This window comes from Puntigrus tetrazona, chromosome 14 (assembly GCF_018831695.1).
Source record: "Puntigrus tetrazona isolate hp1 chromosome 14, ASM1883169v1, whole genome shotgun sequence".
Taxonomy (NCBI): Eukaryota; Metazoa; Chordata; class Actinopteri; order Cypriniformes; family Cyprinidae; genus Puntigrus; species Puntigrus tetrazona.
Window position 1 is genome coordinate 18,872,758 of NC_056712.1, and position 15,374 is coordinate 18,888,131.

The 15,374-nt window shown below is 38.5% G+C and overlaps 1 protein-coding gene across 5 annotated transcripts in view; it reads left to right on the forward strand.

Annotated features, from left to right (window-relative positions):
• Positions 1-15,374, forward strand: part of htr4 (5-hydroxytryptamine receptor 4) — an 85,510-nt gene that overhangs the window by 35,944 nt on the left and 34,192 nt on the right. For all 5 annotated transcript variants that reach the window (XM_043257665.1, XM_043257661.1, XM_043257662.1 and 2 more), the window contains 3 exons: positions 1,326-1,526; positions 10,238-10,391; positions 14,051-14,607. In XM_043257665.1, coding sequence (XP_043113600.1) covers positions 1,326-1,526; positions 10,238-10,391; positions 14,051-14,607 — 912 coding nt within the window. The remainder of the gene's footprint in view (positions 1-1,325; positions 1,527-10,237; positions 10,392-14,050; positions 14,608-15,374) is intronic.

Sequence of the window (15,374 nt, forward strand, 5' to 3'; positions counted from 1 at the left end):
AAAGTCTAATTTAATGACAAATTTAATGTAAAATGATAATGTATATCGTATTTAAATTGAAATGTATAATACCATATACATAGATTTTAGTTTAGAGTTTAAATAAGAAAATAATTATGTTGCTAACTAAAAATAAATATATAAATAATACAGAAAAAAATACCACTGTATGGGTTTTTGTTTTATATTTATAATGCATGATATAGTTTAGCGATATCACACAATATCAAATATCAGTGTTTGAGCCTAATCTCAAATGTGATATTGATTTTATACAGCAGTTCAACAAACAAGAAGCTATTACTGTGAGTTACGTTTTAGACACAGTTGTCTTTTTTCCTGTTTTGCCAATGAAGCCAGAGCAGAACATGTGTGCGTCTCACACTTTGTGTTTCTTTTCTGAATTAATCCCTTTCTGAATTAATAATTTGAGTCCATAGTCCCTTGCTCATTTCTTTAGAAATCAGCCGTCAAACAACAAATAGTTTGAAAAGAATGATTCAGTAGTTAATAGTTTTATTAACTGAATCCAATAGGGAGTTCCCAGTTTTCCTGAAAAATCATACTGTATTGTTTTTTTCCGATGTGAACGGTTGCTAAGTTATAGAATGATGACTTTTTTTCAGATGAATTCCACCTGGTCTCATGGCATAAACATACCTTGGTGCACTCCTTCGAGACACTCAATGCCTAATAAGTGCGTATCACTGCAGTTTTCAAAAGAAACACTAGAAGCAGTAAACTTCTGACACCTTTCATTCCTTTTCACGCAAAGCTGATTTTTTGCGCAATGTTATGACTTCAAAAATATCAATACGCTGGGAGATTTGAAAACTGATGCTTTTGGACGTTAGCATAACACACATCCAGCTTCATATCTATGTGTTTTTATAGACGGCAGGTTTGTTCGGTAGATCACGAGTGCAGAGATCTTCTTGAGAGACGAGGAGATCTGGTTCAACCCAGTGCAACTACATCTAAATCTAAATGAAAAGAAAATTGAAAAGACACGGTTGCAGTAAAAAATGTGTCAGTTTTGTGTTTGTTAACATTATCTGGTGTTTAGGGTTGGATTTGGTGTAGCACATATTTCCAACATGATAGAGCATTAACTTTTAGCAGCAGTTCACGGATATTTTACCTCCGAACTGCTGCAATACATACCTAATAAAACGTGCCAGGGTTCACGTATTGAAACTGCGTTTTAGTCTCTCAGTAGACATTTCTCTTTAAAAACCGTGCGCAGAGGTACATATTTTTGAGACCAGGTGGGATGAATTTATTAAAAAGAAGAATTAAACGTATGCTTATTGTTTCCCCTGCAGGAAAATCAAAACCAACTACTTCATCGTCTCGCTGGCGTTTGCCGACCTGCTGGTGTCAGTGTTGGTGATGCCGTTTGGTGCCATAGAACTGATCCATCAGAACTGGATCTACGGAGAGACCTTCTGCCTGGTGCGCACCTCTCTGGATGTGCTGCTGACCACAGCCTCCATCCTACACCTGTGCTGCATCTCCCTGGACAGGTACAAACTAACACCCCCGCGTCTTGGATGTGCATGAGTCAAGTGCTATTAATTGAAATTCCATGAACGTATATTCTTGACACATGACTGCGGATGCTGTTGTCATGGCAGCCGTAAATTGTTTCGCCACAGAGGACCAGCACTTGAGAGTTTAGTTCTGCAGGACTGTGTAGGGATGCTGTTTCCATGGCGATCTATGTGCGACCACACAAAGTCCCTTGCCAAGCGAATCGTCCACCAACACTGTGATTACCAACCTAATAAACCCTTGAAGTCGAGCGACATGGAAACGTTTCAAAATATGCCAAATGCGAAAGACTGAGAACCATCTTGTCCCTGGACAACTTAAATGTTTAAAAAGAAGAAAAATCATTTTTAAATAGAAGGATTTTTAGACTAGAGGAGGACTAAGGATGCTAATGGGTCCAGAGAACATTCGGGAGAGGGAGAAAAACAAGTCTTTATTTAGGCACTGAGTGTTTAAGGTTACATTTTTTTTGTGAAAAGAGCTACGCACTTTTATTTAATAGAGAGTTTATGAGAATATTATTTATTTGAAATACAAGGATGCTGAGTTGTACAAATTCTTTATTAAAATAGTATACATACACACAATTTATTTGTCTGTAATTTTATTTTTTATAGTATAAATTAATTATTTGAATAGACTTAAAAATATATACCATAAATTTGAATTAGTTTTTACATTAGTAGAATTACATAAGCTAAAGCTTTAATTAATACATTAATTTCAATAATACATATTAAAAATATACTATAATAAGTAATCATTTTTCTATACATGAAATATATACACCTTTATATAGGAAAGGTGTCCCCTACGAGGGATCGGTATATTTGATAACCCACAAAAGATAGAAAATCTTACTTGTAGCAGATGTTTTTATGCAAAGCGAAAGAGGCTGGAAATCCCGGGGTTAAGTGCTTCGTTCAAGGGCACAGTGGTGACAATATGCATAAACAATTCTTCTGTTCAGTTTTGCATTTGTTTGCGGCTGGCAGTGCTTAAAGGCTGTGGGTTTGACGAACGATCGTCGCTCCTCGCAAAAACATTGAGGTTGTTTGTTAAAGTATCTGTGATTCCATCCTGCTTGTTGCTTTTAAAGAATTGCTGTAGTAACCGCGAGAACAAACAACAAAGAAATACAAAAACCCCAAGAGGAACTGTTTTTATCAAACCTGTCATGTTTTTCTCAGTCTGAGCTTATCTTTCTTCTGCATGCAACTTTAATGGATAATTCATCTAAACTCCGTGAATGGGCATTCAACTGTAATCCGTTTCATGCTTTGACGTTCTATTTAGTTTCTGGCCTCGTTCCCGTCGGAAGCAAACACTCCATCGTGAATAATAAAAAGAGAAAATAAGAGGTACTCGAAGGCGGTTTAGTATCTCAAGCATCTTGTGTGACACTGGCATATTGTAAAGCTACTCCACTTAGCAGTTCAATAAAGCGCTAAGCCTTAGTTAGCGCTTCCCTCCGGCGTGAACCACACTTTCAGCTCTGTCCCTTTACCCCGGAGTGATGCTCTGAGTGCTCAGCTGCTTCCCTGCTTTACGTCACACGGGCATGAGGGCCCCGCGAGAGGAGGCATGTGCATTTGCAAGGGCAATTAAATAAAAATGTATAGTAGTTTAAATTTATACCAAATGCAGTTATTCCACCTACTTTAGCTTCAAAATATAAGCTCAGTCGAATTGGCTGCGCAACTTATTACAACTAAAATCATACTTGGTTGAATTAAAAAAATTACGTTGAAATTCACTTCCAGATTGGGAAAAACACCATAAACACATCAAAGTAACTTGTGCAGGATACTCTATATAAGTCAAATGAAGTCATTTGTGTGAAGTTTATGGTTGATTTGAACCACCTTCATTAAATGCATTTCATTTTTCACATATAGGTTTTTTAAGAAAGTAAATGATAACAGGAAATGATTTGATAGCTTATTAAACCCATTAATAGCCTCGATTTATTAATAGCAATGTGGCAGATGTGTTGACGCGATTGTTTGAGGGCTGTAAAAAAAATCGTTTTCATGAGAGATTTTTACGCTACTCCATTCATTATCTCCACGTTCCTGTTCATCTAGTGCTCCATGTTACTATTTATCGCGTCTCGCGTTCACGCTCCACCTGGCATCTACTCTCACGCCGGTTGTGATTTTCATAAAAACAGTAATGTTTTCCTGAGTGCGAAGGAATGAAGAGGATCCAGTACGGGCGGCACTTATTACAATCACGAATCTGGTGCGAGGGAAGCGGCGCCCATTTCACAAGTCATTTGCCCTTCTGAGTTTTGACAATGAGGCCGGCCGGGTGTCCTTCAGGCGCTCACTTAGCACATCCAGCAATAATAGCCGTGTCATCTCAATTTAGACCGTGTGAAACGCGCTCCGCCTTCTTCTTAAAAGCCGTTTTCTCTCATGTAATTCTTCTTCGGCCTTCGGGTTAGTAGCAGTCTCTTCTCATTTCTCACACAAACCTCACGCGTCGAGCAGCATGCGTTTAGAGATGATCCGCAGTCTCACTGTTGATTTTAATGCTTAATTTAGCCTCCACTCATCTGATTCATTCCGGTTGAAATCTAATTGTAGGTGCTTGTTAGCCGTGCTGTTTGCGCGTCTAGATGTTTTAGAAACTCTTCTCGATGGCAGGTGAGAAGTTCTTTGTGGCCTCGTGGGTGACTTGTGCAATGTACACGATAAGCAAGGTCGTAGCTTTTATGGCGTTATAAATAGGCGCCCGCAAAGCCGTCCCAAAGGTTCCGCGCTTACATTGTGCTTACATCAGAGTAAGTCATGCAGAAAATGACACACACTGGAGTCGGAGCACAAAACACGGTGTCAAACTGACACAATGGAAAAATCATCGTTCTCAGTATCATTATCTTACCAGAGTTACCAGAGAAGCAAAATTGCAGCTGCTGTTAAAAACTTCAAAACAGCGGCTGATATTAAAGAGGTATTTCATGCAAAATAACAAATCGGTCTCCTTTTGTATATCTTCTGAGGACAGCATTTTCATTTTTGTTCTCAGAATGCATAATCAATAACGTACGTCTTGAGTAGCTGGGGTACATTCATAGCAGTAACCAAAAAATTCATTGTATGGGTCAAAAGTCAGAATTTTTCTTTTAATCATTAGGATATTAAGTAAAGATTATGATGTTTGAAGAAATTTCCTACTTTAAATATATAAAACATTTTTGATTTGTAATGATTAATTTGGACAACTGTAAAAGTGATATTCTCAGTATTTATTTATTATTATTATAATTTTTTTGCACCCTCAGATTTTCATATAGTTGCATCTTTGCCAAATATTGTCCTATTCTAACAAACCATACATCAATGGACAGCTTTTGAAAATGAAATGAAAACTGGTTTTGTGATCCTGGGTCACATATGATGTCTGTGAGTGCATGATGCATTCTGGGAACCAAGGTGTAGGTTTTACTTCGGCATAACTGGGACATAACAGCAGACAACAGACATTTAATTGTTCAGAAATACTGCTAGAGGCAGTTTAGTAGTCACTGGATATAGGGGACATGTCATACCATCTCTTCTAAAGTCTAACAGGTGCTTTCTGACATTGGAAATGGTAGGCTAAATTAAAAATGACGGTAACACGTGATTGTAAAATGATTAAGTTGTGTGCATGTCTATTCGGCATGACTTTAGCCAGGTAAAGGTAAGAAAAATATCTGTTTACATGGTAGATTCCTAATCACAGTATTGTCTTAATCAGAATATAATAACACTTTAGAATAAGTAAAAATAGTTAACTATTAACTAGGATTTTCCCTCAACAAATATTTAATTTGCTGCTTGTTAATAGTTAGTAAGGTAGTTGTTGAGTTTAGGTATTGGGTAGGATTTGGGATGTAGGATAAGGTCATGTAGAATGAGGCATTAATATGTGCTAGTGATATGCATGCTAATAGGCGTAATCGTAAAAATAAAGTGTTACCGAATATTGTTGTCCAAGGAAACATACCGAATATTAAAAAGCAAATGAAGTGCAATAGTCAGGTTTTGGAGAATCTGATAGCACCGTACTATAATCTGGTGAGGGCTTGCATAAATCTTGCACAATAACAGCCCAGATAATGTGCTGCCAATTATGTTTTGCAATAAAGGTTACAGCAATAATTGATATTTATAGTTTTGACAGTAAACCGTCACTATTGGGAATGCGTCTTAAAGTTGAACTTGACCTTCAACCCTCCTTATCCTGGTCCAAAAGCCTCTCAAAAGTTTTTGCCAGTAATTTAATCCTCCACAACCGACTGCGCTGAGGCCGCTAGAATCAATACGCGAATCAATCCTCTCACGACTCACAAAAAAACGTAATGTTTCACTTGTAAATACCACTGCGTTTCATCTCGGCGTTAAAGTACGGTTGTTTAGTTTGTAGCGTAGTACGCGCCGACAGCGTTTCAGTAAGCAGACAAAATCCTCTGCAACTTCCGTCACGGAGCCCGTGACCTGGTAAGAAAACGTCTGCACATCGTAAATTGATCCAGGAGCTTTTGCTGTCACCACTATTTGCAGACTCCAGCAGCATGTAAGAAAGAGACCCAGATGGCACTACAGAAATGAAATGTGGAGCGCTGCACCTGATCGGTCTCCACACAGAGAACAAAAGAGCAACAGGGGAGCTGTCAGGAAGTCTTTCAGCGGCGGTTACGAAATGCTGCGCAGTGGGACTGCGGTGTTATTCCTCATTAGGCTGATGCATTCCTGTAAGATTTCATTCCAGCTCGTAATCATTTAAATACAAATGCACCCTTTAGTATGTGTCATTTTTATTGGCAAATCAGCATGAGTGTGATACTTTGCCCCTGTACCGCAGCTTCCATTTTTAGTAGGAAGAACTTTGCACTTTTCCGTCCTAAACTTTATACGACAACAATAAAGATTGTGTGTTTTCCAGACTTGTTTTACTGCGGGCAAGAATGATCTTTTTCTGTCTTCATAGACGTCACATGGGCTTTATGTCCAGACGACTAGATCTCTAGAACTACTTCGACAGCTTAGAGTCAATGAGTAATTTATAAACTTTATAAAACCCACTAAAAATAGCCACACTTCCCTGTGCATATATTTCTCCATTTATGAATGAAGCTTGAATCTTAAAAGAGCCGCAGAGAGTAGGAAAGGATCTGTGAAAGCAGTGATTATAGGTGTCTGGTCATTAGAAGTGTTCGGCCCAGACGTTTGCTTTTCATTTGGCTGAATTTCTCCACGTCGTACGCTTGTCCGATGCCAGCCAAGCTTGGAAATGGATTTTCACGCAGACTTTCGCGATGTGATTTACCCCCACGGGTCTAGACCTTCGGGGGAAAGACGTTTGCACGAGCGATCGTTCATACATGCTTCAGAGTTGTGCAGAAAGCCACTGAAGATTGTGGATTCCGATCCCTGGTCTGATTTCCTGTCTCTGATCAAATATAAAAGCAGTGGAGCACTATATGAACAGTGCTTCTTGAAATTCAGTGTGTTTTCAGAGGAAAGCCTTTTGGTGATCAATAGACAGTTTATTACATGCAATCACACATATGACCGAGGCATGTTTGACATCACTAACATTTATATTTTTTGCTTAATGCAAATCAAGAATATTGGAGTTTTGGCTTTTCATGACATGCTGTTTCAGTCACCTGAAATATGCTTTTTTTAAGTGTTTTTTTTTTAATTGCACTTTTTGCCTGTAGATTGCATCTCCATTTCATTTGTACCAAACTTCTTATATGTATATTCTGGAGGATTTTACAGATATTTTTTGCATGGTAGATACTTACTTTTACTTTTCAAAACATGGTGAATATTTATGGTTGTCCCTGGGTTCGTTTGCTGATAGTAATTGTTTTGTTGTATTACTACGTTTGATCAAATCTTTGAATTTTACTGCGTTAACTATTCAATTTATAAAAAATAAAGGCTGTTCATCTCTCGCCTCAGGCACCGTGTGAGCCTAAACTGTTCATTGGAAGGGCAACGTTGTCTCAAGCCTGCTTTTTTCCACCACGATTGCTTTCATCCCTTTAGATAGTGCCACTATGAGAAATCAATACGCTGGTTGAGCACGTACACAGATGTGGTTCTGTGACATCCATCTTTGTCAGGGCTGTGTTTGGCATAAGGCCATGACAGTCAGCCCAAGTCGTCCAGCAAGAAGTCTTCACAGCTGACTGCATGCAGGTGTGAAAGGACGAGCGGTGGTAATTTGTTTATCACTTGCTAATATCACATGATAATGCAAGGGCCAAATCCCTGAGGACATCTTGTGCATGCGATGATTTTAATGAGCGTCCTACATATTGTTCTTTATGCGCTAAAGCAATTGCTGTAATTGTGTCACCTCGTTTTAATTATGTTTCGTTTTATTAACACTGGCTGAAGTAAATGCATTCAGAACAATGAGAGGCATTAAACCCATTATGCTTACGTGTAGCCTTAGTTATAATGTCCCTATTCAGCTGTTTAGAGAAATGGGAAAACTCTAAGACAGTGCGGGACTTTTATTGTGGGACAAATTGATCCAATTCAAAACAGGGGCTATTTAATTAAAAAAAAGCTGGTGTGTACAACCTTTAAAGTCAGACGTCTTGGGTAAAGCTGTAGAACAATAAAAAGCAAGCGAGCTGCACTACTGTTCAAAACTTTGTTGTTGGTTATTAGTATTTTTTTAATTAATCATTTTATTTAGGAAAGAATGCATTAAAATAGTCAGGAAAGACATTTATAGATTTCAAAGAAACACTGTTCTCATAAATATTCTATTTGTGGAAAAAATTGATCATGATTTCTACCAAATATTAAGCAGCTGTTTGCAATATGACTTATAACAACCAATGTTTCTTGCGCGGCAAATCAGCATATTTGAATGATGCTGAAAACTCTTATTTGATCACAGGAATAAATTCTATTTTAACATGCATTCAAATAAAATTGTGATCATATTTCACAATATTTCTATTGTCGTAATTTTCATTAAACAAATTCAGACTCCTTTAAAAAAAATCGTACCCCATACATTTGAACATAGATTCTTAAAACTTACTTAACTGACCCAACTCTGAGAAAATGACCAAATGTGCACTTCGTAGAGAGTCCAGTGCTGGATTGCAGCAGAAAGTCATCTGACACAAGCTGGGAATGATTTAAGACTGTGAGTAATGCTTGCTCAGTGCTTCTCTAACAAGTACTTTCTCTCGCTGCTGCAAACCTCCCAAGCCCTAACCTTTCCAAATTTGTTACAGAAGAATGATATGTGAGTCCCATTCAAACGCCCCCATATAAAGAGTCAATAAATTGCATCAGGATGTTATTTGGGGTCCTAACGTAGGCATTTTAGTGGAGTTATGTTGTCAATTAGACACAGCAGATGACTCAGAACACCTGTTGCATTTCCTGCAAGGTGAACCGTGTCATTTTTGCACCCCCAAATGGATTTATATAAACAGGATTTCGGTATTTGGACGTGCATTGGTTCCTTCGAGCACAATAAAACCCAAACGCTGACCTGTAGGGGCAGAGGCCATATTGACGCTGGGGGTAGAGCATGTTGTAGCTCTAAACATGCTGTGGTGAACACATGGTTGGGTTAGCAGACTCTGTGGCCGGAGGCATGCATGTAAACAGGAACCTCGACACACACACACACACACACAGAGACAGAAGCTTTGACACATCTGGGTTAAAGAGAGAGAAAAAGAGAGACCTGTCCCATTTAGTCAAAGGGATCGTGAGTAAAATCTGACCTCTGTGGCTTTTTTTCTCAGTCTTTGAGATGGAAGACATCTCCAAACATTGGTCATTGACAGCTACGAGGCACAAGTGTTCAAACGAGGTTCAGTTCATGACGAAGTAGATGGCAAAGTGTGAGGCTTGGAACGTGATGGGAAGTGAAGGGCGAAAGGTTGTGTGAGGGGTAAAGACCTCTCGGGCATGGTCCTTAAATCTTCAGCTCTTCAACAAGTCAGAGGCTGTTTCTGTCAAGCAGTTTAACTTTTGAGCTTTTTTGTTTTTAGCAGCTGCTAACTATTTATGAAAGAATTCACTCTATTTTTTGTTTCGGTTGTTCTAAACTTTCATTAACAGTTATCCTGCACTGAAATACCTGTTCTTGTTTTGGTCCGTGTGCCCACTGCTAGTTTACCCAATAGTATTATAACACTCCGGGATGTCAAAATGGTGGAAGAAACTGCAAATAGCCTAAACTTAAAAAAAACTTGCCTTCCCTGTTGTGCATCCTCAATCTGGCAACCCGCATGAGCGTCGAGTCTGAGAAAGAGAGGCCAGAGAAACAACGCTCTACAATACTTGGTCTGCATTATACATTTCAGCTGCTAGCTGCACCTTCAGTGTCATCTCACCAGCAACCTTGAGCTGATTAGAAAAGCGGATCAGAAAGGTTAAAAAGCTCTAGCAGCTTGACAGAATCAGTCTTCCAGATGCTCGATTGGCTGACATTTTGTCAGTCAGGGCCACTGACAGGTCATCCTTCAGGTTTTTCAAGCTTGTTGCCTTTCACATGCATATTAAAAATGCTTTTTCCAAGAAAGCATAAGGCTCTGGTTGTATTACAAACAGTAATTTCATTAATTTTTTTTGTATGTATTATTTGGCCGGAGAAATGAAGAATGTTCAACATGCTGTTTCTTTACCTTTCCCTCCAGGTACTATGCCATCTGCTGCCAGCCGCTGGTTTACAGGAATAAGATGACACCGCTGAGAGTGGCTCTAATGATCGGAGGATGCTGGATTATCCCAACCGTTATTTCCTTCCTACCCATAATGCAAGGCTGGAACAGTATTGGAATAAATGATTTGGTGAGTCACATCCATCAGATGGCCCGACTGTTCGTGCTGATAATGTTTGCGAAGGCAGTCTGACTTTAATTCTTGTAATAATGATGTTTCTTTGATTCTCTAACCTTGCAATCAGGGCAAGCGTAGATTCTTAAAATGCCTTATAAAAGGCGCAGGGAGTGATTACGAGGGAAACTTCTCCGCTCGCATCGTACAAAAGGCAATTATGCATCCATGCATAGAAGCCAAGCCACTGCGCATGTGTCTAGAAAAGCATTTGAAGCATGTTAAGGCCAGTTTTGAGGGGCGAGATGATTGAGGAGAAAATAAAATGTGACCGTCTCAGGTAGGGAACTTAATCCACTACATAGCAGCACACAAACAAAAATGGCCCTGGGTGAAGACTGACCGTAATTAAGTCACGCTGGAGAAAGGAAACGATTTCCTCGTGCTTGCTGTAAATGTAATGTTTCACGAGTTTCATGTGACACCATATTTTTTTTTCAATCTTTGGTAACTGTAGCTAGATGTATGCAATGCAAGCTTTCCCAGTTTTGTGAGTTGATGAAAAGCTAATAATTAAAAAAGGCGCAAAGTAAATAAACAGATGTAGCTACGTAATTAATTGGAATAAAATTCTTATCACAATATTGGATTACAGTAAACATTGTATGCTGGGTTCACTTCGTTTACTCATCTGCATCCTTTTTAACCTTTCTGTGGATAAAAGTTTACAGCGTTTCACCAATATTCCACTAAAATACAATTTAAGACATAATAATAGTTATAGAACACAACATATAACATAATAGTTTGTGGCTTCCTTCAAACTGAAAAAAAGATAGCATATAATTGGCCAGATGAATTGGTATTCTATTCAAAGTAAATAATTGGCATTCTGCCGTCTTCACGGGCATTCAATTAACGGCTACCTATACTTCACATTTTCACAGACGTGAATGAGTCAAGCTCCTCGTTCCTCCAAAAGCTCTTCTCAAAGGAACTAATTAGCGGTTTGATATTGAATATCTATGATAGCATGGGCCAAAGTCCAGCTTATTAAAAAAAAAAAAGCCTTATAGAGGTGTGAAATATGTTTGCCGTTTTTTTTATTTGTATTATTGATGGTGTTGGTGTTGGGTTTAGAGCTCGGAGGGCTCGGTGTTATGATTTGAGAGCGTTGGGAGGAGCAGACAAGAGAGAGACGCAGATGAACAGTGATTAATAGCTCTCATCATGATACTTCCCTCTGTGGATCAAATCAGTAGGCTGTTTGTAAAAAAAAAAAAGTATGCGTTTAATTTATGACTCTCACCGCTCTAGATCAGATTTAAAAAATATCAGTGTTTATTTCTCTCATCAAGCTCTCTTCGCTTACCGACGTTTAGCCTCGGCTGTTCATGTTAATTGTGGGGTTAACCGCTGTTTTTCTGATGTATGTCACTAATTGCGCTTTAATTAAATAAAATAACATTTCTAACTGGAACGTAGTTCGATGGGATAACTGTAGGGCATTGTTCTCTGTGGCTTTTAATTGGCTTATCCAGCCAAACATCACGAAACATGTGAAGCGTGCTCTTCATATAAAACGTTATAAAAATGTTTAAGATGTGCAAGTTTGGGGTCAGTAGAATTTATGTTTATGTTTTTAAAGTTATTCTCACTAAATTAAAAATGCAATAAATTTGGTACCGCTTTATTTTGATACTACATTTTAGACTAAAAGTGAGTAACTTTGCAACTGCTTGTGAACCAGCAGTCATTAGAGTATTAGTAGACTCTGCTCAATATCTTCTATCTTCTTACTGTTACTTATAAGTTAGTTAGTAGTTAGTTAGTAGAATGTCTAAAGTGTGCTGTTCAATTAAATTTATTTATACAGCGCTTTTTATGATAGAAATCATTGCAAAGAAGCTTTACAGGAACTTTACAGGACTATCGAAATAAAGTGTAACCTGAAATATTATTATAGTAAAAAAAACAACTTTTTCCATTGCAATATATTTTATAATGTAGTTTATTTCTGTGAGGCAAACCTTAATTCTCGGTGTCACTGTAGAAATCATTGTAATATGCTGATTTGCCGCTCAGCATGAATTTACGTCTTCCACTCGTGTGTGCTTGCTTAATGAAAAATAAAAATAAAAATCTTAGTGACCCCATTTTTTATCAATGCGGAGGGCTGAGAGTCCTTAAATAGTGCATTTTGGGAGCTAAGATATTTGCAGACTCATGCCCTCTAGCCGAAGGTGCTCGTGTTTGACCAGATGAAGTATTGTAAGCGGTCACCTCTGCTCTTAAAACGTCTCCTCAAATGACCGTTTCCTGAAGCCAAAGACACACGGAGCTGAATATTAATGAACGGATCCAGACAGAGAAGCTGCTGAGCACTGAAAACTAGTGAAAGGACTTGCTACACTTTTAAAAGTGAAAGTTCTTTATTGGAATCTGTGATTAGAATCTTTAATATTCCATTTCACAAAAGGTTCTTTATGGTGGATTTTTGTTTTTAAAGTCACCTTTATTTATATAAAGCTTCATACAATTTGCAAACACCTTATTTCCAGTTCACCTTAGACGTTCTGCTAAGTATAAGTAACTTAGGAGAGTATTAGTAGACTGTCTGCTTAATGCCTGCTATCACTTCATTTCGATGCTCAATCAACAGACGTCTTACTGACTATAAGTCACTTTACAAGTGCATATCAACTTATTCTAGCTGTCTAATCATGCGCTAATGAGGGTTAGTTGACGTAGTTCTTTAAAGCAAAGTTACTGTCTATGAAAAAAGTAACTTAAAATACAGATAGTTTTCAAAGCAGCTTCACAGTATTCCCCTATTCCCCCAATCTGAAACAAATTCTGCTGAAAATATGTTCTTCACGTGATTTTTTTATTATTTTTTTAAACTGTTTACTAAAAGGTGCTTTAAAAAAACAAAAATGAGAGTAAATCTTCTTTTTTTGGCATCTACGGCTCTATGACGAACCTTTAACGTTATGCTGCACAAAAGCCTCTTTTTATTGTGGAAAAACGTTCTTAAGATTTGAAAACTTCTCCAAGAACCAACGGGAAAAATCATTATTTCGGTTAAAAACAAAAAAAGTTTCCTCAACTGCACTGCTGAGAAAACTCTTTTGGAATTTATGAAAAAATTTATTAAAATGTATTTTTCAGCAACACTTTATAATGAGGTTTGTCGTTTAACTGCATTAGTTAACATGAACTAAGAATGAACTATACTTCTACCTCATTTACTGATAACGTTAATTTCAGCATTTACTAATGCATTATTAAATTCACAAGCTGTGAACTAACACAAACAAACAATGAATTTCAGTTTATTACCTAACATTAACAAAGATGACTAAATAATGTAATAAATATATTGTTCATTGTTCGTTCATGACAGTTAATACATTAATGTTAACAAATTGTAAAGTGTTATCCTATTTTCTGTATTCTATCTACTTTAAGTAAGTACTACATGCACCGCATTAGGCTAACTGAGACTTGTCATGTTGCTCTTTTGTTGGTTTTGGCTGCTTCTATTGTCTTCATTGTAAGTCCCTCTGGATAAAAGAGACTAAAATGTAAATGGAATGTGTATTTGTAACAGTTTACATTCTTTAGTGTGTGTGTGTGTGTAATCTGAATATCTCAACATCCCCTCTTGACAGATAGAGAAGCGGAAGTTCTCTGGCAACTCCACGGTGTGTGTGTTTATGGTGAACAAGCCATATGCGCTGACCTGCTCGGTCGTGGCCTTCTACTTACCGTTGATCCTGATGGTGCTGGCGTACCAGCGCATCTACGTCACGGCGCGGGAACACGCTCGGCAGATCAGCATGCTGCAGCGGGCCGGAGGAGCGGGGAACGCCGACAGCGCGGACCACCAGCGCAACCACCGCATGCGCACCGAGACCAAGGCGGCCAAGACTCTGTGCATCATCATGGGCTGCTTCTGCCTGTGCTGGGCCCCCTTCTTCATCACGAACGTGGTGGACCCCTTCATAGACTACAGTGTTCCTGAGCAGCTGTGGGCGGCCTGTCTCTGGCTGGGCTACATCAACTCCATGCTCAACCCCATCCTCTACGCCTTCCTCAACAAGTCCTTTCGTCGTGCCTTCCTCATCATTCTCTGCTGCGGACACAAGCGCTACCGCCGACCTTCCATCCTGGGCCCGGGAACGACCTGCACGGCCACGCAGATCAACGGCTCCACACACGTCCTGAAGTAAGTGAGAGTAGTGTTATAGTTACCAGAGTGGTTCTGATGCGGTTGCATTTGAAACGAGAACAGATTGTGGTCAGAAACAGTAACGTTGTTCATCAACCCATGCTGTATGGTCCCACAAAGCCAGTCATAAACGTAATTTTTTTTATCTAAAAGATGAATAGATGAGCTTCCGTTGATGTATGGTTTGTTAGGGTAAGACGATATTTGGCCTATTTAAAAAATTGGTCCCAACAAGTACATATCACTTCAGTTTCCAATTTCACAAAATTACTTGGAGTATCTTATGACTTCAAAACAATATTAATATGCTGGAAGATTTGAAAACTGATGCTTTTGAATGTTAGCATCACACATATCCAGGTTCATGTCTATGTGTTTTCATAGACGGTAGCTTTATTCGGTGGCTCAAAGATGCTCTGGTTTGGATCCTTTGTAACTACGGTTCAGCAAAACAGTTCAAATCTGTGCAAAAGGAAGTTAAAATGATACGGTTGCATCAACAAATACCTTTTTATATCAGTTTTGCATTGGTTAATACCATAGGGTAGGTTTAGGGTTGGATTTGGTGAAGGGAATATGATAGAGCATTAAATTTTAGTAACAGTCCTCGGATGTTTCGATTCGGAACCGCCGCAATACATACCTATATCAAATAAAATGTATCAATAATTGAAAAAAGGTGCCAGGGTTAACATATTGAACCTGTGTTTTTGCACAACTCAGTGGACGTTTCTCTTTGAAACTGTTGCAAAACATTCAGTAAG